Source organism: Buteo buteo, chromosome 6 (genome assembly GCF_964188355.1).
Source record: "Buteo buteo chromosome 6, bButBut1.hap1.1, whole genome shotgun sequence".
In the NCBI taxonomy this organism is placed as follows: Eukaryota; Metazoa; Chordata; class Aves; order Accipitriformes; family Accipitridae; genus Buteo; species Buteo buteo.
Window position 1 is genome coordinate 20,360,600 of NC_134176.1, and position 21,283 is coordinate 20,381,882.

Consider the following 21,283-nt stretch of genomic DNA (forward strand, 5'->3'; position numbering starts at 1 on the left):
ACGTAACGCTCCGTAGGCCCCGCGAGCCCTCGGGCTCCGCGGCTCGCCCAGGCCCGGGGCGGCCGGGTGGGTCGGCGTGCCCCGGGCGCGGAGGCCGCGGGGCAGGAGGGGGACGCGCAGCCCCGGCGGGGAGGCTCGTGGGCCGGCAGGCCGGGCCGCCCTCGGCCGGCCGTCGCCGCCAACCGTCGCTCGAGAGCCGGCGGCCGCGGCCTGCCTTGGTCTGCAAGCGGCAGGCAGCCAGACGCGCTCGGGAGCCTGGCCCTGGAGGGAAGAGCGTGAACGTGTCTTCTAGCGTATTGTTTCTGAACAGTTGCATGTCAGAGGGTCTGCTCGTAATTAGTCGAGTGTTGCGTTCAGCGAGTTGCCAGTTTTTATAAAACTGGTTTACGAAGTCCCGCCACGTGGCTTAGGATGAGTACCCTAAGATTAACTGTAAGGTTGTTTTAATATTAATGCTCCTTCTCAAGAAGTACAAAAATTGAGGATTTTAATATCTAGTTGTTAAAAACCAAGTATGGTATAGCAATACACAAAGCATGAAAGTAACTTTTAATGCCGTACGTAACTACCGCTATATTATAAAAGTATTTTACTACTGAATTTTAGTTTTGTGACCCCATGTTAGATTGATAAGAATGAAAACAACATGGTTTGGGTTTTTTTTTTCTTAGAAAGAGGCTGCAGCATCTGCTAGCCTTAGTGCTACAAGGGATCAGTTGCAGAGGGAGGAAGAACTATGTCGAAGTCGCGTTTGAGCCATACCGTTTATCTTTTGCAGCTATGTCCCAGCTTCACTTCAGCTGATCTAGTGAGTAGTAACATTATAGAAAGCCCAGCCTACAGATAAAGGGTCTTTTACAAGTAATGCCACTGGGTAAAATAAACTCCAGGCGTTGTTGTTAACAGCTGTATTAATCTCTTTCTGCATCACTGCTCCTAATATAAACCAAACATCATACAGAGATAGCCTAGAGTAATTATTGTTAATGATCTGAGCCGTTTGCCTGACTACACTTACACTGGTGTTACAGTGAGATACAACTAGTAACAGATTAATTACAACATTCCGTTTTAACCTTCAAGAGACACATTTTGCTCTCTTCAGATTTCAAATAAGTTGTATTACTTTATTATTGGACCAAGAAAAATAATTATTGAAGAACAGAAATAGGAATTGAGTTTATTCCCTAATGGATTTACTTTCAAAAGAAATTTTGTGTTTTAAAAAAAAGTATCATTTGTGAATACCGACAGGAGCTCATTGCTTCAAGTTCAGCACTGCATTATGCGTAGGATAACTGTCAGTTTTCTTCTAATAGGAAAATTCCATAACCTTAATTAGTTACTTAGTAGAATATGGTTCATCATTTTACAGTGCCTTATAAGTAAAAATTAATCTTGCAAACATGAAATTTCAGGCTTCAAGCAGGTATGCTCATTTTTCTAGCACCTTCCATTCTCTCCGCTACCATTCAGAAAGATGTAATGATGCATGAAGACCCAGCAATCTCTTGCTTTTTCACAAATAAGAAATGGAATGATGAAAAAACAGGGAGGCTTCAGACACAGAACCAAAACATAGAAGTGATGAATAAAGTGAATTTGTTCAGAGAACATCTTTTAAGAGTCACATGTAGAATCAGAAGCATTCTGACTTTTCAGTTCATGAAGTCACAATTTTGCATGGCTAGTGAGTAAATCAAGGTATTTTTCCACATGACTTCTTCATAGCTTCAGCATCCTGGGAATGCCCCTTTAACTAGTAGTTTCTAGATTATCCTGCCTGAGTTTTTATCACAAATGGAAAACTCCCCACTAGGCTATATAGATGCATAGCACTGTTCTGTCTGGAGGGTGACTGATTCTGCTTCCTGATTGGCTCACTTCCAACTTTCTGTCTTACCATTACTCAATGCAAAGACCTGATGCTGGACAGAGTTCCCAGAATCAGAACAAGGTGAATACTTGCGTCAACCTTCACCCTGTTGGCTGATATACTCAACTGCAATCACATATTTGGACCAGGATGGGAAAAAGGAAAAAAATCAAAACTGTCCCAGAAGGGAAGATGTCAATAAGAACAAAATAGATTTAATCCTGTTCCACTATGGGCAGGCAGTATTCAACCCAATGGGCAGAAACTTTTCTTTGTACTTACAGAACAAGGGCTGCAACATTCAGCTGTAGGATATTAGTCTTTTCCTCCCATAATCTTCAACAAGAGAATAAAGAGTACAGCAAAAGATGCAGGTGTTTCTACCCATGCATGTCATGAGTGTTGACCAGGAGCTAGAGGAGAGAAGCAGAAGCACAGTATAGTGCCCTGAGGCAATCACTCTGTCTTATGGAGGTGTCTGTATCAGAGCTCATCATATGTTCATGGACGCCTTTGTCCTTTTTTATTAGAGTTGATAGTTTGAGCAAAGCAGGTACTGGACAGCTGATGAGGCAAAAAATGAGATAGGGCAAAATGGAGAAAGTGCAGAAAACCACAAAGTTAGGATACAAACTAGGTTTATAGGAAGCTGAAGAAAAAAATTAATTCAGGAATGAAAGTTTGAAGAGCTTCAAAAGGAGAAAATGTAGGCTGCAGAGGAGTATATTGACAGTGTCCTAGATGTCTCTTTTAAGATGAGGTGTTGTCTTTAATGTAAATGCAAAGAAAGAAAATGTAGCAAGGACTAACTATGGAAAGTAAGAAAACTAATAAATGCAACTTCTAGATAGGGAATCAGGCAGGAAATGGGTGTGATCAAGATTTAGAATAGGAAATGTGACAGATAAGAGAATTGAGACCTTGTTTCCAGTATCAATTGTTTAGAAATAGGAGGGGTTGCCTCTGTTACCCTAAAATTTCATGGCTTGGATTTGTCATGCATTGTATCAGTCAGTTCTCTCTGGCAAGTAACCATAGTTCGGGCCTGTAGCAGATACCATTAGAAAAGGGTATCAATTTAGGTTAGTTCAAAGTTAGTTTCTTTTACTCAATATAAAATTTCCCTGAATAAATTCTTTTTTTGGTTTATGGACTGCTCATCATAACTATGGCTGATGTATGGAGGGGGAAAAAAAAAGGAGGTATTCCCCTGATCTGAGGAAAGACCATTGTGCCTAAGAGAAATAACTCAGAAGAATTCTTCATAGTACAAAATTACCTATGTATTTCAGATGAGATTATTGTCCTCCTGAGTAACATGTTATTTGCATAGTAGATCTGCAGGTTAGACCTGCTCAGATAGTAGCATGTTTGTGTGCTTTACATTACCAAAACACTTTCTAAATTTTACAGTTATGAGTCAGCGTTCACATATTCACTTTACCTTTTTCCTCATCCCTGACGTGTTTCAAGTTTGTATATACTTATGCCTGGCTCACGCAATGTGGAGAGCCATGAAATTCCAAATTGCATACAGCAATTGTTGATTTCACAGGTGTGCAAGCACAGACACAAGAGGTCTCCATATATTTATGGGACTGGAGTGCAGCCCCTTATATGTTGTTTGCATTGATTAAACACTGTAAGTATTACTTAATTGATAGGCATTTGATGCTTGCTAAGACAGTTGTTACTAAGGGCATAATTTCTACTGACACCTTTGGGAGTTTTAAGTCCAGACAAGGGCTGAAAGATCAGTCTTTAGTCTGCGTTTTCTTGCTGTGTATATTACCAACAGCTGAAACTCTGCTAGGACTTTTGTTTTTAGCTGCAGACATAAATGTATGTGGATAGGTCATTTGGTACAGCACATACAGATTAAACCTTGAAAATATTTCCAAGCTGCGTGAAAATCAGACCAACAGAATTTTTGGTAAGAGATTTGACTTAATTGGAAAGGCTTAAAATAAATGATCATACGATTAAAAAAAGCAAGGATTGCCTGCTATTTGTTGTAACCCCTATTTCTGTAATGCCCCTGTAGCCAGAGAAGCAGCTGTTCATTGCTGACATTCTCCCTGCCAGGCATTCCAACTCTCTGAGGTAATGGGCTACAAGCATACGGGCCTTTGCTTTAATTCTTTCAGCGTATCCTTCCGCATGGATAGAGCGAGGGGAACGCCTCCAGGAAAAGAAATTAAATGCACACACCCAGAGGCACACAGAGACGGGTGATTTGAAAATATTCCCGAGAACGCACTTTGCGCTCATGCAGTGCAGCGTCACATCAAAGAGGCTGCCTGAATTGCTGGCTGGCACAGGTTTATTTTGTTGCAATATTTTCTTCCACCTCTAGCTCTTTACCCAGTGGAATGATATCCAGAGCAAGTTTTTTGAGACAGGAAGTGAGGAATGTTTTCACTATGAGTGATCTGAGAAGAAGGTGGGTTAGCCGAGATAGCAGCTGTTTCGGGCAAGAGGAACACAGAAAGTCAGTTCCTGAGGAATACAGATGAGATGGCTCCGGGAGAAAAAGTCTTGGAGCACTGTGGGGTTTTTTTGGATACACGTATGTGAAAGGAAGCTCAGTGTCTTTGGATCGCTGCACAAGGTAAGGGGAAAACAGCAGGCACAGTAAAAAAAAAAAAAACAGCGGGTGATCTCTGCTGTGTACTGCAAGACTGAGGAGTTTCAAGCATATTTCCTTTTTGAAAAGTAAAGGCTGTAGAACTGTGCTTCTGGAAGTAGGGGAGGTTTGAGATAGGCACTTATTGCTGCTCTTTTAGTCCAGGAGTCATGTCAAAGATTAACTGGTAAAACAAGGGGAGGGTGGAGTATTCTCATTTTTTGGCTTTCCAAATATTCCTGAAATAAATATATGTATTTTAAGCATTTGAAATAATAGGAACCCTTTTTCAACATCATGTATCACAGTTTTATTTTGCATGCTGTCATTCACGCAGGCTGTTTAAAAAAATCTTTGTAAAGTAAAATGCTAATTATTGAGGGGGGAGTGGGAGGTGTAGGTAAAGATACCACAGTGCTCAGTAATCATGTGTCAGTCACGGCCATGTTGCTGAAATTCTAATATAACATTTTTGAAACTACATGTTTGTGTTGAAATATAAATGTACAAAGTTTGACCACTAAAGACATTTTTAGCTGTTGCGTGAAAATTCCAGGCTTGCTAAATAAAGGCTTGTTACTGTAGAGGTCATCAGTTGGATTTGTAACTCCTGGTGGTATGTAGTTCCTTTTTGCTAAAGTAGCTTTATAATGATGCAGATGTGTCCGAATTTAAGTAATGCAGAAGGCAAATAGGACAGCACCTAGCATTGCAGAATGCACAGCTGCTGAATAAAAACAGCACAGCTCTGTCTTCAAGAAGTACACATGGCTAGCAGTAAAAGTTACTGAATGATACCTCAGTGTTATTCATCAAACTTGCCTTTATTCTACAATATTTATTATATGTCAGGAATTTTTATTTTATAGTTGGTCTTTTGTGACATGGACTGGAAGTTAGTTACTTAAGTTTTCCTTATTATAAATGTGTTTCAGAAGTAATGAAGATGATGTCAGACATGTACTAAATTACAATGAAATAATTTAGGGTAAATGCTCAGTAGAGCAGTAAATGCAAACAACAGATCATAACCTGAAGAGCACTCCTGGCATGTTCTGAAAATTCTGCTCTAAACTTCCTATGTTTGCATTGCTGCATGTCTGCATAGTGAAATAACTTAAAGTTTGAGATTGCCTCATGTCAACATTAGGTGGTTTGGAAATTTCACCTGTCAGGTCAGCCTCTGGTTAGTGATTTTTTTAATTTTTTTTTTAATATTTTTTTTCCCCATGCCCTTAGAATACTTTTCTAAGGGCCTGATGGGGGCATGAAAGTTTGAAAGTGTCTCATATTCAGTGGTACTATGTAAAAACTGAGATTAAAACAGCATTGCACTTCTGACTGCAGCTTTGTAAAAGATGAGTAAGTTGGTTTCTCTCATTGCTGCAGCACCAAAGAAAGTACGTAACTCTGCACAGAATGTATTGGAAAATGGGCCCTGGGGACGTGAGCTGAGGTCAGTCAGCCAAAAGTTACTCTGCCAGGAATAAACCCAGTGCGAGATTCTGCTGGCAGTGGGCAGGAAACTAAAAGCTTCTGTCTGTAGAGCATTCCCTGCATGCTGCTCTAGGGGGGCAGGAATTGGAGGATCAAAGTGCAGAGTGAGTAATAAACTGAGGAGTCCCTGTGTATCCCTAAATTTTTCAGGGAAACCTGTTGCTATTCTGCAGCTGCACCCAAAAATAAATTAGTTGGTGTTTGGGTCAGGGTTTTTTTTGATTCATTTAAGTGGTATCTGTTGAGGATGGGGATTGTGTAGGATGGTAGAACTGCTTCCAGGTTATTAGAAGCGTGGTCATGAAATATGTTTATGGTCATTCTTTGGAGTAGGGTTGCAAAGATGTCATTGAGGAAAAATGCTGTGCTGCCTCCTCTTTCTCCCCATTTTAGGCCTGTAGTGCCTTTCCGCCTCCCTTTCTTCTTTGCCGTGCTGCTTACAAGGGAGTCGGGAGTCTGATACGAGGTCTTCAACCTAAAGAGTTTGTTGTTGTGTTGAACTTTCTAGGTATGTATATAAATGTGCAAGTAGTATGCGGCCATCTCTTTGTTTATAGCTATATCTTTGAGTTTAAAAACAGGTGCGCTAGGAAGACTACTTCTTCCAATTCCCCCTCTCCAAATAAATGGATGTCTTAGAATTACCAGAGAGGAGTAACACGAAGAGTCTTCATAAATCAAACTGTGCCTTTTAAAATGTGCTACTAATACATACCGGCCTGAAAAAACCGTAGGTGCTTGTTTTCTTTTTCCTTTCAGGCGGTGCGGCGCGGCGCTGCCACTAGAGGTCCCCAGGCAGAGCCCTCCAGGCCAACGGCGGCTAACAATGAGAGGAGGAAGCGTGGCTTGGCCCCGGGCGGCTCGGCCCCGGCCCCGGCCCTCAGGCCCGGCCCGGCCCAGGGGCTGCGGGCAGCGCGGGCCGGGGCGCGGCCGCCGGCTCGGCTCGGCTCGGCTCGGCTCGGCTGGGCGCCGCGCGGGCAGGGGAACGGCCGCCACGCGCACGGCGCTGGCTCCGGCGCGCTGCCTGGCCCCGCGGCCGCTCGGCCCCGCGGAGGAGGCGGGCCCCGCCCGGGGGTGTTACGCAGGGCCGGGGGGCGCATCGCCCCCAGCCGCGGCGCCGTGAGGGAGGCGCTGCGACCGCGACCGCCCCCGCCCCGAGGCGGCGGTGCCGGCGGCGGCTTTACCTCGGGTGTGTGAAGCGCTTTCGCTTCAGTAGTAGCCGCAGCGCCCAGCCTCGCTGTAGCGACTGCTCTCAACACACCTGCTTCCGCCGAAAAAAACCCCCTGTATTTACAGAACGTTTTTATTTTGCGTGTCCCACTGAAAACCAGCGCTAGGAAGAGTGACAACTTTCTTAGGCTAGGGTGCATGCGGTACGAAACACGCGAGGAGAAGGGCGAAGCTCGCACCTTACGGAGTTGACAGGAGAGGAGGCGCGGAGGTGTTTGCAAAAGGTGGGGAAGCGGGTGGCTGCCTTTAGACTGGGAATAAGTATGTTTTTCAAGGAAAAACTAGGCCATAAATGGTTCTCAGAATCCGCATACTCTCTTGGCGAGGCAAAGCGTAACCCGAAACATCCTACAGCAGCTTAGGTATTAAGAAATAATGGTACAGTTAGCTGTAATTCAGGGAGAATTAGAGGAATTGGATTTTAATTGTCTGGTAGGAAATGGCTAAGGTGTGAGCTTTAATGCCTCTCTTCCTGCCTTTCTTTTTTTTTCCCTTAATCGTTTATGGGGCTTGGTTTTCTGTTTAATCCAACAGATAGCGGCTGAGGCTGCACGCTGCTCTGAAAAACAAGCCAGATTGCTGGATTTGCGCTTACAGAAAATGGCTTTGTTCAGTATTAGAAATACCTTAGGCAACTCGGACTTCGTAGAGGTATTTCATTTAAATACTGATTCAGTTTAGAAATACTTACTGCAGCTGCATTTGATTAAGACTCATTATTCACTTGTGAGTTAAAAAAAAAATACCAACTTGCCAAAGACTGGTGTCGTCTGTGGAAAAACCAGAAACTCTGGTGCTTATTTCATTATTTGAATGCAAAACAGCTATGCATTTTGGAAAAGGAGACTGATGATTTAGATTTAGAAAAAATAGACATGTTATTTCCCATGTTACCATTCCCCTTTTAGTCAAAATATTTCTGATTCTTGTATTTATTCTTTCTCTTTTGCTCCTTACTAGGATTCCAGTGGATGCCCCTTCTACTTGTCTCCTGGTGGAAGACTTGATTGTCTTTAATGGATACTGCTGCTGCTGGTTGATCTCTGGAGACTTTACAGCTCCTTACCTTTTGAGAGGAGATAGCTGCTTGTCCCCTCTCAAGGTCCTGGTGGTAGTAGCTTTTTATCAGTGACCACCTCGGGCGGGGGGGGGAAAGAAGATGCCTCTGCCTTTTGGGTTAAAATTGAAACGAACTCGGCGTTATACAGTATCTAGCAAGAGTTGCTTGGTGGCTCGTATCCAGCTGCTCAACAATGAATTTGTGGAGTTCACGCTGTCGGTGGAAAGTACAGGCCAGGAAAGTCTGGAAGCAGTGGCTCAGAGACTTGAATTGCGGGAGGTAAGCAAACTGGTTGATTGAAGGCGTGATTTTTGTCTCTGGTGCTAGATGACCTATGTGGTGAATCCTTACCATTTGGGGCAATCAGTTTATTTACTGGAGCAGCTGTCCTGTGTTCTCCTTGTTTCTTCACCTTCTGATCTTGAAGGGACTTTGATTGCTCCAAGACAGTTGAAAAACTTACGTTACAGAGCTAGGGAATGCCCAAGGGGAGGACGTGTTAGAAGTGGCAGTGAATAGAAGCTTAGAGCGATAAACAATGCCACTGTTTTTTAAAGCTTACAACGCTGAAAATGCTGTTTAAGAAAAACCCACAAAGGAACAACAAAAAATTTCTGCCTAAGCAACATGGTTAAGAATTACTGCAAGACTTGAAACAACTTTTAGCTAAGGATATGAAAGAGAGTGTTATTTGTGTGCATGTTTTTTGTTTTTTTTTCTGATGGATTAGTACTCTGAAAAGAACCTAAAGCGCAAAATGTGATGTGTACCAGTGACCAACTATTTATATTGCTTGTTCAAATACCACAAACATGTTTGCAGACACTGTCTTGGAGCAAGAATATAGTCATTTAGATCAGGTGCTAGCCTCATGAGGAAACATGGTTCGTACTAGTTTAGTCTGTATATATTTGTGTAACCTGCCTTTTTTCCCCAAAAATTCCTTACTTGGTATTTCGAAGGATCCTTTTGCAACTGAAACTTACTCTTCTCCCACATGTTTAGTGATTATTCATATATCTCCTGTATTGAGTGAATTACTTCTGAAATGCTGAGCTGTGAAACATTGTTTATAGAAATCTACATATATTACCAACATATGAACCAATGTCATTGTTTTATAATTTTGTTGAACACAGGCGGATTTGATTGCAGTAGTTGAATGCTCTTGACCCTGTGTAAATTGACATTTCCCACTAGAGTCTCAAAAGGTTGATTTCATTTTGTAGCCATTAAACTGTGACGGCATGTGTACTTTCCGGGGGCAGGAGAGAGAAAACTTGTAATAAAAGTTCAGTGCTGCTAACATTGTTCTGAAAAAGATGCTTTTGCTCTGTTATGTAGTCTGCCATATAATGGTGTTTTGAATATGGGATTCAAGTACAGGATGAAAACCCTAGACTTAGGTAACCAAAATAAGAGTAATCATGAAAATAATTGTTGCCTAATAACTATGATTTTTTTGAAATGTTATATTATCATTGTCAAGCAATGGCAACTGCTTATAACTTTGCTCAAATATTGAGCAAATAAATTTAGGACTCAATCCTGCAAACATTTATTACTGCACACAGCATGCATTACTGTAGGATTTTCAGTAGGAAATGCTATCTATAGTCAGTTGTTTTCAGCTTTTTTTTTTCTGTTTTGAGAATAATAAATAAATGAAATAGATGTGAATCCATTAATCTCTAAGTGTTTGTTTACTGCAGTTGTTTTCAATCCCAAAATGCATTCTTGTATATTCACCAAATATTTTTTTTACTGTACAGTTATTTTGGAAAAATGCAATTCTGTGCAACAGTATGACTTCTTTTATCTTGCTCCTTCTAGCAAAGGGAGAATCTAATGACTCTCATAGCCTTAGTGTTTACTTAGAATACATCAGATATCATATACTTAGAATTCAGTTATTGTTGTGTGAATGGAGTTTGTCAATTTTATCTATCCACTTTCAGTTGTTACTGCTAAGTCAACAGAAGGTAAAGAATTTTAATTATATTTGGTTTGCAAAACACAAAGGCTTTGTCTTCCTGAATGATGACTGCTAGCTTTTATTGAACGAGGCACAGTGTTGGAGATAGAAGTTTTTTTCAGCTATTCTTCATTATCTCTTTCTTTTGAGCTACTCCTAAAAATCTGTTTAAAAAAAAAAAGAAAGAAAGATGGCAATTCCCTCAATTAAGAGTCATATATTTGACTAAGGGAGTTGACAGTACACTGTTGAACTCTGAGCAGATTCCTTCAGTCATGCATTCTTGCATGGATTATTTTGGCAGGAAAATGTGTTGCAATAAAAGGGAATGGAAAATAAGGATATAGATTACTTTCCAGAGCTTGCATTCAAAAAATGTTGTTCTGCCTTTAAATAGATTGGTCAAGCAGATACTGGATCATTCCTGACTGCTTGCATAGTAGAAAGTTTTCAGAAAGAAAAATTTGCTCAACATTTTGCTTAAATCTGCAAAACCAACATTAGTCCTCAATACTGTAAAATACTAAGCACTTTCTGTAAGATGTTGCATATTGTTAATGCACTAAGCACCCTTAAAGCATGAGTGTGAATTCACAGTGTTAAACATGAAAGTATGACTGTTTATTTGAATACTGAGACTTCAAGCAGTTACGAAAACCAAGGCATCAGTTTCCGATTACTGTGTATGGGCTACACAGTTAGGACATGCAGTTCCCATGCACCTTCAAAATAGCTTATTGCAGGAGGCATGAGGGGAATCTCTACCTTTTTACACATTCAATGGTAAAATTTAGAAATATCTCTTTCTCTCTGGTGTAGTCTGCAATTACGGAATTTGGACAGTGAATTGAATGGCTTATTTTTAATGCAGTGCCATCTTTTAAGATATTTAACAGATTGTTATATAAATGAGTAGTCTTCAAATTATGCTTTGTGTGGCTAAACACTGGTTTTCTTCTGATTTTCCAATTAGTACTTCTCAATTTCCAAGTTGTATGCTAGTATGGACACATAGTTAGGGTTTAGGAAGTCTTAAGTATGTTGACAATTTTATATTTTTTTACTAAGTAGTAGAAAAGTGAAATGAATGCGTTCAACTAAGAACATCATCTGGTATTCCCAGAATGTGACTCAATCAGCAATGAGTATGTAATCCAGCTCTCTTAAACTGAGGAACTGGGGAAAGAAGCCAAAGGGAACAGGGAACTTAAGTTACTTACCCTTTGTAGCGCAGCCTGTGTTTTATCCTGTGAGAGAACTGTAACCAAACTTGATTTATGCAAAAAGCTGTATTTGTTGCAGAAAACCATTCTGGAATTACAAGTTTTGAAAAATTGCTGAGAGGTCTGATTGTTAACTACCTTTAAAAGTATGTGCAACACGGCTCGTCTTGCATCTAGGGTGTGAGTATACAAATTAAATACTTGAAAATATAGGAATGGTGGGGTTTTTTAATGTTAATACAGCTAGGTATCTATTGGATGTTTGGTAGGAGGCATTACAACTGATTTACCTCTGTTGCTGTATCTTATTTTATTTCTGTTTTCTAATAACACTTCTAAACTAGAATGAAGGGGCAAATTCTGCTCCTGTGTACAAGCAGAGTCTGACTTAACTGCAGATACGTGGTGAAGATGGAGACTATGTGTTGTGCATGTGCAAGTTCCTGTGTTTGTTTTGGACATGAATAGGAAAGAAGGGATCAAGGCTATCCAGATCCTGAATAACTTCGAAGTTCTGAAACAGTGCTTCAGAAATGCTTGAACTATGCTGGAAAACTTTGCTCTGAATTCTTAAATATCAGCTCTTGTTTGGAGAAACCACAAAAAAAACCCCTTTAATTCAGTGTGGTGGTTTCTTAAATGTGTTTTGCATATGTAAAGAGTGTTTTTAAAATAAGATCAAGTGAAACCATAAATATTCTTAGATGTATACATATCAGTAAACATACTGACTGGCAAATAAAAGATGGGCCAAGTCATGACAGAGGGATCACTACCATAATTATGTTTATGCCTTGTATCAAAGTCTGACAAAATTTTAGCTAATGGTTTGAGAAATAAGAGGAGGATCAGTGCCCACAGTTGAATTGCTATGATTGCCTCTCTGAACCAAATTTTCCTTAAAATTAAGACAGGAGAAATTGTCATAGAGGAATGTATATAAAAATGCAGACCTTCCGTGTGTAATCTAATTAATATAAAAGATGCTACAAACTTGACTTAATCTAAAACCTATATTAATTGTAAGTGTGCTGTAATTGTGATTTGGAAACCACGATAAATTGAAGGACAGAGCAGTTGGCCAAAAATCAGTAATTGCCTCTGCAATTATTGTAGTTCTTCCTTTTTCTGAAGGAAAAAAGCTATACACTGAGGTATAGGATTTGCATTCAGTCTTGCTATGCTGAGCAGCACAAAATTAAGTTTTTTTCCATGAAAGCAATAGTGGCAATTGGGAATCTTTGCCCCCTGATTTGTTAAGCTTTTTTATAAAGTTAGGCCAGAATTTGAATACACCACTTAATTGTATTTTTTCACTATCACAATGTCTGTGAATTGCTGTACAGTTTTATATTAATTTTGGCAGAAGAGGTTTTCTTTACTTCTGAAGCAAAGACATGAGCTTATTGTTTAGTGTTTTTAGACTACTTTGAAATTTTGCTTTTCCCTGTTGTAAAGCAATCAGAATTTAAGCCTCTGATGAATAGGAATGTGATACTCCTTTTAATGTCAGTGCTGTGTAAAGTGTGAGTCAAAAGCAGATATGTGTGAGTCCATCCTTCTTGGAGCCTTGGACAGTGGTGGGAAAAAGTAACATAATTAAAAAAAAAAAGTATGTTTCTGCATTTCTTTGTCATGTTGGTAGCTGACCTGTTTCTACAAGAGATTAAAATGTCTTGGATAGAATGTGTTCTATGCACTATGAAGGTATTACTCTTTCGCTTGCAAATTAGCTGGTTTACTTTTATTTAATGTACCAATGAGTGGAATCTGCTTTGCCTGTCAGAAGACCGTTTATTCAAGATATTTGAAAGGTGTAAACCACACTGTATTGTTATTCATGCAATGTTTTAATTTGAATAAATTAGAATATCAGATTACCTTGCAAGGTATTGATTTTGTTTATTTCTTATCCCTGCTGTTTTGCTTTAAGGTGTAGTTGACAATTGCTTTGTTTAAATAGCATTTGTGAAACCCATATTGGATTAGTTAGGAGAAAATAATTGGGGGGGGGTGTGTGTGGTGGAAAAGTCATTTCATTATGAAAAAACTAAGACTTAAGACTCACTTCTCTCTGTATTTGTATAGCTACCCTGCTAAATACTCCCTCCTGCAGCTACAGTTGACGATCTTGTCAGCACTAGAACAACAAAAATGGTATAAGCAAAAGGACCCTAAAGTGAGTAGCTTCAAGATGGGGAAACGGGAGAGATGCTAGCCAGCGGTCCTCCTTTTTCTGCAAGAAGAATTGGTCATGGTAGTATGTAGAGGAGTGCAGCTTTCCAGTCGGTGGCTGGTACGTGGCAAGACTCACAGGTTTTTTCTCCACCACTTCCAGGAAGTCTTGGGTCTTGTAGACTGGCCAGTCCAGGCTGCTCCAAATCCTTTCTGCCCTAGAGATTGGGAAGATTTGTGGAGGAGGTTGTCTGCTGTGATAAGAGTGGAGTTTCTGGGGAATTTTCAGGGCCTCTTGTCTCCTTATGTAGTTCTTAACATTGGGCGTAGGGTAAAGCTTTCATGTGGTATCTGGCAGTCGTGCGTAGTACGAGATTATTGACCCAGTTCTCCTGCATGCAGTTTATTTAAACTGTGATATCCTGATGGCAGGAGCTGTTTAGTATCCAAGCATATAATAAAGCTAGACGCGGTGGAGCCCTTAGGCTAACTGGGATTTTGTAAGTCCGACTGCAGTGCTTATCCTTCAATAATGAGAAGGTGTTTTCAGCACCCTGTTCAGGGAAGTCTTATAGCTTGTTTTATTTCTGTGTACCAATGTAAAAGAGGAAAAGCCTGAAAATATATTTTGATTGCATTCTTCTGTAAACCCTGTTATTGTTTTCTTTTTTTTTAATTTCTTGCCTCACATCTTAGGATGGTGATTCCTCAGGTCACTCTACCCTTGAGGCAGGTAGCAGATTGCGTTAATTAGAAGGCACTGTATTAACAATTAGAAAACAATTCTCTCTTCCAGTCTATTCATAACCTGTGAGATATTCTGTAAGATTTATAATACAGGGTATGGAAATTAGCTGGGAAATAAATAATTAAATACATAAGTTCGAAGTAAACTTTGAACACTGCTATGCCTCAGGGGAATGTGTGGTAAAATCTATTTGTCCTCCCTGCTTCCGTCCACAAAAAGTAGTTGGTTTTTTTTCCTTTAGTCTGAGGTTTTATAGAGAATGTGTTGGGTTGTTTTGTTGGGTTGTTTTTTCTTTTTCTTTTTTCTGTTTTTTTTTGTGTGTTTTTTTGTTGTTGTTTGTTTTTAAAGATGGCAGTAATAGTGTTGTCTCAAAATCCTGGGGAACATGACTTTTTCTTCATATTATATGGCCAAAGAATGGAAGGCACAATCAAGTTTGGGGATTATAATGGATGCTTTTAAGCTCCAGTGAGAAGATTACACACATTTGATACCTAGTATATATATTTGTCATTTCTGTTTCTTTTCTAGGTAGTGTAAACTGTGACCAAAATAGACCCTGAGATTCTATATTAAAACATTTTTTTTAATACTGCTAATCAGAATAACTGATATATACAAATGATGTTTAGATTAGATCCAAAGTGGAATTATACTAGGGATGAGCCTGATCTATGTTAAGGAAAATAAAATGAAATACAGCAGTTAGCTGTAGCTAACAAATATCAGGCAGTTGGTACGGGGAGGAAGGACTATCTCACTGATTCCATTTCAAATTATAAAACAGATGAGAAACAGCAAAGTATGCTTAATAGATGTGGAAACTGATGAGAATTGTAAGATTTAAAGCTCAGTTTATAATAGGTTTGTAAAATATAGAATTTTTTTTTTTTTTTTAAAAAAGGTGTTATTTAATTTACATCCAAGAATTTCTCAGTAAGCTGCTTCTATTTGTCAGCACCAATTCTATGATGGCATAGAATCACATAATAGTTTGAGTTGGAGGCGACCTCTGAGGGTTGCATGGTCCCACCCTCTGCCCAGGAAAGCCAGCTTGGATCAAGTGGCTCAGAGACTGTCTGGGTGAGTTTGGGTGCCTCCACGCGTAGAGATTTGACGCCTTTTTGGGCTACCTGTTCCAGTGTTTGGCTAGTCGTCTTGTGAATTTTTTTGCCTGATCTAATGGGAATTTCCCACATTGCAGCTTGTGCCCAGTGTTTCTCGTACTTGCAGTGAGCACTTTCAAGAAGAGGCTGTCTCTGGGTTCTCTATAGCCCGCTCTTAGGCAATTGAAGTCCACAGTAAAATTTTACTTTAGTCTCTTAAAACTGGCCAGCTGCACTTCTCTGACTCTCATCATACATGATGCCAAAAGATATAATATAGTCACCTGCAGTAATGTAGTTTTGTGGCACTCATACCTGATGAATCGCCTCTGCTTAGCTTAGGAAGTCTGGTTGACCTCATAGATGAGGTCACTCCACTCCCACCAACTTGTGAGCTGCAATACTGTGTTGGGCTTGTGGTGCTTTGGTGTTCTTGATAACTCTTGAACTTTTATGCAAAAATGCTTCCTATTCCTGTCCATAGTGACAGAAAGCAGCTATGTAGAAAGTAACTGTGCAGAAATTATATGTTCATTTTATTTCTATTTGATTTTCTTCAAAGGGGTTGGGTCATGAATAAATCACTAAAATAAATGAACATCAAATTAGTGTTAATCTTAACAGCTTAACATATTTTAAGAATTATGTCATGACATTCTTTTTAGCATTGGATGTTGTCCTGAGCTGCTAATAATAAAATGTTTTAGCAATGAACAAAAATTGATTCTATTTTAATCAGTGCGAATATTCCAGGGTGCATAAGCTCCTCTGAAAACTCACAGGATCAAATTTTGCCCTTGAAGTCAAGTGAAAGGCTTGCATGCAAGTCAGAAGACAGGCTTTTGTCCATAGTGTTTTGCTTGGCTTTCATTTTATTTTTGATAGGGCAGATTGGAGGAGTTTGTAAGGGAAAATACCATAGCGGAAAAATCTTGTTTAAAGATATGCTGGATTCCAGAGAATATTTTAAAACATGGAAACATTTTTCTTAGTCTGTTGTGCCAGTAACTAATAGGTTCTGTGTGTAGGCAAGAAAAAGTGGTCAGTGCTATAAAGAAACAGACCAGTGCAAGTGACCATCATGCCTTAAAAACAGGCTACACATTCAGTTTAGACTTCAGGGTGTAGCACCAGGAGTATCTTACATCAGAGAGTTTGAGACAGTGGTGGTGTTAACAGAAGTTTGTGCTCTTTCTCTCCTTACCTTTCTGCAAATACACCAAGGCTGCAGGTGAAAGTTATTCAAACAGTTGCTTAGAAGTTTTTCTATACATTTGTGGTTGTGTTTGTGTGGTATCTTTTACAGAAGTCTTTCAACTTCGTTGGTGTGCTTCTGTGGCTCTGTAGCTGTTACCCTGAGGTTTCAGTCTGCACCTTGGCCTCTGCCATCCCCCAGAAGTGGTGGTTTGACGTTTCAGACCTTGCTCAGCCCAGGGCTGATGCGGTTGACCTGTTGGGCAGGAGGGCTGGGGCAGCACAGCAGGCTTGCTTTTTTGAGCCCTTTCTACCAAGTGAGATCAAGTAGCTCATGGCTTATAGTTCAACTTCGACTGGTGGGTTTGTGGGTGGTTTTTTGGTCCTCTAGTTTACTCGCTGTCTTGCATTTTATATACATTAACGTTTACAACACTCGGAAGTTACAGGATCTCAGCATCACAGTCTGACTGTGGCTCCTGTGACTGTGCCCATGATATTAACAGTCTTGTAATGAAAGACAAATACAACTTTTTACATGCATTCCTTTCCTCATTCAGTCTGCAGGAAGGATTGAAGAGTAGTCATTTGGTACATTTTATCCTTTTCAGTGTGTGATGTTGCCGTGAAGATAATATTTCTTTCTTAATGGAGTTTGTGTGGTACTACTGTTATCATTCCTAATATCTTATGGGATCTTAAGATACTGTCTTCTCAATATCCTTGTGGGGTGGCAGAGGTTACCACACACTGTACCCAATGGTTGGGGGATTGGAGCACAGAAATAAAAGCAAATGTTGTCTAAGGTATCAGCAAATATTGTGTGCCTGGAATGAGAAATTTAGAAAACAGTGTTGTTTATTGTATTTGTATTCAGAGCCACATTCCTTTTGTCCCCTTGAAACTGGAAGTGTTTATGACTTCTTAAATTTGACTCTTGGCCTTTGGAATTCAGAAATGAGGAGCCCACAGTGTCCACCTGTGAAAAACTTGGTTTGTAGGATTTGCTTTACAAGAGAATTCTGTTTCTGATGTGGGAATACAGTCTGTTTCTCTATGCTGATTTTTAAACTTTCCCAACCATGAAACTATTTTGTTTCTATCAGCATTCTGCCTTTTCTGCAGATATCTTCCACTATACTGAAACACTTTTTTCTTCTATGAACAGTTCTAATTCAATTTAATTTTAGTATTACAGCCTGCCTTTCTATCAAATAGGACCAGAGTTGTCTTAGAGTTTGCAGAAGGGATTTTAATTAAGGTTAAGTAGGCAGACTTCATCCTAACATTTTTCTTATCTTCTGAATACTGATTTTGAAATTATACGGTAACAGTAATTTTAATTTAGAGGATTTTTATTTTTTTTTAAACATTGGGGAAAAAAAACCCCCACCAACAATCACTTAAAACTGTTGATGCCGATTTAAGAGAGTGGTAAAAGAAGTACGTTTTGCTGGTATGCAACATTAATGGAACATTATGCTTTAGAATTGGCTCTAATTTCCCAGAGAAAATGCTTTTATGGAATAGTTGGTTTTATTAATTTAATGCTACACCTTGACTTTTGTGCCCCAAATTACTTACCGATCTGTGCTGATACGGAGCATTGACTTCACTGCTGTCCTTGGAGGTTTGGGATGTAGTAAACCTGCCCATGCCATGGTTGTTACATGCATAGTCAGCCTGTCAGAGCTGTAAGGGATAGCCAGAATCCCATGAGTGTAGACTCTTTGTCCTTTTTAGACTATAAACTTAAGAAGATGTACGTATATGAATTTTCAGACGTGTATGTAGGCGAGTTTTCACAGGAAAGTACTAAAGTGGCCTTTCTCTAGTACCAGCTGTCGCTCCCCAATGAATTTCCGATCTGTGCTCCAAAGCATCAAAGTGCTAGAGCTTCTGAGAAAACAACAGTAAATACTTTGTTTGCTAGGTGGACAATTTTTCCAAGTTGACTTAATTCACAGAAATTATTGATGTAAAAAAATCACTATGATGAATAGTCCTTTGTTTTATAAAACTTCATCCTTAATAGCATTATTTTTTATAAGTTAAAAACATCTGAAAATACATAAAGAAAGTGTTGGATTAAAGGTGTTGGTATTTCTACTGTTTCGACATATAATAATGTGTATGTAGCAAGGACTTGGAGAATTTCCATGTAAATGCCTACAGACGTAATTGGTAATTAGTAGCATTCCCTTATCTTCCTCCCTCAATTAAAAAACTTGTAATTGTGATTTCTAGTTTTGTTGTGATAATGACATGAATATTTTCTAGTCCACGTCTGTTTGCTGGTCCAGAACTGAATGAAGTAAGTACTGCAGGGGCAGATTTTAATCAGTTTAAACATAGTGGAGAAATTTAAATTTGAATGAGTGGCTCTGCAGTGTGGATTTAGAACTATACTGTGGAGTTATAGAAAAATATTCTCATCCAGACTCCTTCTCAGAGGAGATCTGATTGAAGTTAGATTGTGTTGCTCAAGATGTTGTCCAGTGGGATTTTGACATTGGAGGGATGGACATCCCTCAGCCTCTCGGTGCAGTCTGTTCCAGTGCATGCTGTATTTTGTGTTTTGGCTTGGTCAAGAGTTGCCTGCTCAGGCAAAGTGGCTTGCTGCTGTGTCCGATCATTTTCTTGCTCATGGGATGAGCCATACATGTGCTTTAATGAGCTTGTCTTGGACTGAGCAGCTGTCCTGTGCTCTTTTGTCCTTCAGCATCCCATGTGAGCCTGCCTGCCAGTTCCCCTGAGAAGCATACACTGTTCTCCTGCTCTCCATTGTCATTTTTTTATTTGCCTTCCTTGCTTCCCTTAGTTTTCCTGTCACACATAAGTGCTTATGACTAACATCTGTGAGTTGCCACAACAGGCTCAGGGACTGTTTGCAAATAAAGAGTACGTTTGATGATGTTTTAGGTGAGGGCCCTTATGTTTGTGAATTGCTTATCTGGAAGTAATGTCTCCTTTTGATATTAAATGTCTCTCCAGTTCTTTAAGTTTTCAATAGCCCATAGCCTTAGGCAGTGTTCTAAAACCTTGTTGTGGTTTAACCCCAGCCAGCAGCTCAGCCCCACGCAGCCACTCGCTCAGTCCCCCCTGGTGGGATGGGGGAGAGAATCAGAAGAGTAAAAGTGAGAAAACTTGTGGGTTGAGATACAGACAGTTTAATAGGTAAAGCAAAAGCCATGCACACAAGCAGAGCAAAACAAGGAATTCATTCACCACTTCCCATGGGCAGGCAGGTGTTCAGCCATCTCCAGGAAAGCAGGGCTCCAGCACGCGTAACGGTGACTTGGGCAGACAAACACCATCACTCCGAACATCCCCGCCTTCCATCTTCTCCCCCCAGCTTTATATGCGGAGCATGACGTCCTATGGTCTGGAATACCCCTGTGGTCAGTTGGGGTCAGCTGTCCCGGCTGTGCCCCCTCCCAACTTCTTGTGCACCCCCAGCCTACTCACTGGTGGGGTGGTGCAAGAAGCAGAAAATGCCTTGACTCTGTGTAAGCACTGCTCAGCAATAACTAAAATATCCCTGTATTATCAACACTGTTTTCAGTACAAATCAAAAACACGGTCCCATACTAGCTACTATGAAGAAAATGAACTCTATTCCAGCCAAAGCCAGCACAAACATTTATTTCTAAGTAGCAAGGCTTTCATACAATGTATTTTATCTAATATTGCAATATTAACTTTTTTCATCATTGAAATGTCTCTTTTTCAGATTACATATTTCAGTCTGTGGTATTATAATAAACAGAATCAGCGCAGATGGGTAGATTTGGACAAGCCTCTGAAAAAGCAGCTGGACAAATATGCCTTGGAGCCAACTGTGTATTTTGGAGTAGTGTTCTACGTGCCTACTGTTTCTCAGCTTCAGCAGGAGATTACCAGGTAAACTTCATACATGTGTCTGTAATTTTGCTTTCAGCATTCTGAAATGTATGGTTTATTTAAAAATTGTCTGCTTCCCTGCCCCACCTCTAGAGAAATGGAAATTATTACTTTAGGCAGAATTTATGTTCAAACTATGTATTTATTTCCCTTTTGAATATTTAAAATATGTGATAAACTAAGCAACTAACTTTTTGGTGATCTTAGGAATCTATTCAAACCTGTGTTCAGTAATGGGCATACTTGCATGGTCAGACTTTTAATTGTTTTAGTCTCTTCATGTTTAGCTCTTTGTTTGTTTGTTTTTTTGTTTTGAAGGGCCACATGTTGCTTTCAGGGATGTCTGTCCTGCACAAAGCACATGCAGATTTTTTTGAGCTGCGCTTTCCTTTATTTTGCTTTCAGTACTTTCTGTACTTTCACTACACTGCATTGGCAAACTACAGGCTAAGCTTCAGCTTGTGATTTTTTTGTGTATCACTGGGCAATGAAGATGGATGTTAGCTTTGATATCATATATCCATTTCTACTGTGAATCCAGGGAACATCACATAAGTGGTGCTCACTGCAGGGGAAAAGTAAAATTGATCATATATACTGGCCAGTTATTCCTATGGGCCTACACCTTGGCTTCTAGTGTCTTAATGTATATAGTTGTTCTGATATAATT

General features: G+C 39.8%; 1 protein-coding gene across 6 annotated transcripts in view; it reads left to right on the forward strand.

Moving 5' to 3' along the window:
* The first annotated feature begins 568 nt into the window (after positions 1-568).
* PTPN21 (protein tyrosine phosphatase non-receptor type 21) overlaps positions 569-21,283 on the forward strand; it is a 52,001-nt gene continuing 31,286 nt past the window's right edge. For 2 of the 6 annotated variants that reach the window (XM_075030015.1, XM_075030020.1), the window contains exons 1-3: positions 4,049-4,487; positions 8,190-8,568; positions 20,444-20,613. In XM_075030015.1, the coding sequence (XP_074886116.1) occupies positions 8,389-8,568; positions 20,444-20,613 (350 nt within the window). In that variant the 5' untranslated portion in view covers positions 4,049-4,487; positions 8,190-8,388. Of the gene's footprint in view, positions 809-4,048; positions 4,488-6,392; positions 6,508-7,198; positions 7,454-7,763; positions 7,881-8,189; positions 8,569-20,443; positions 20,614-21,283 lie in introns of those variants that run through there. The other 4 variants (XM_075030016.1, XM_075030017.1, XM_075030019.1 and 1 more) reach the window with 4 other exon arrangements.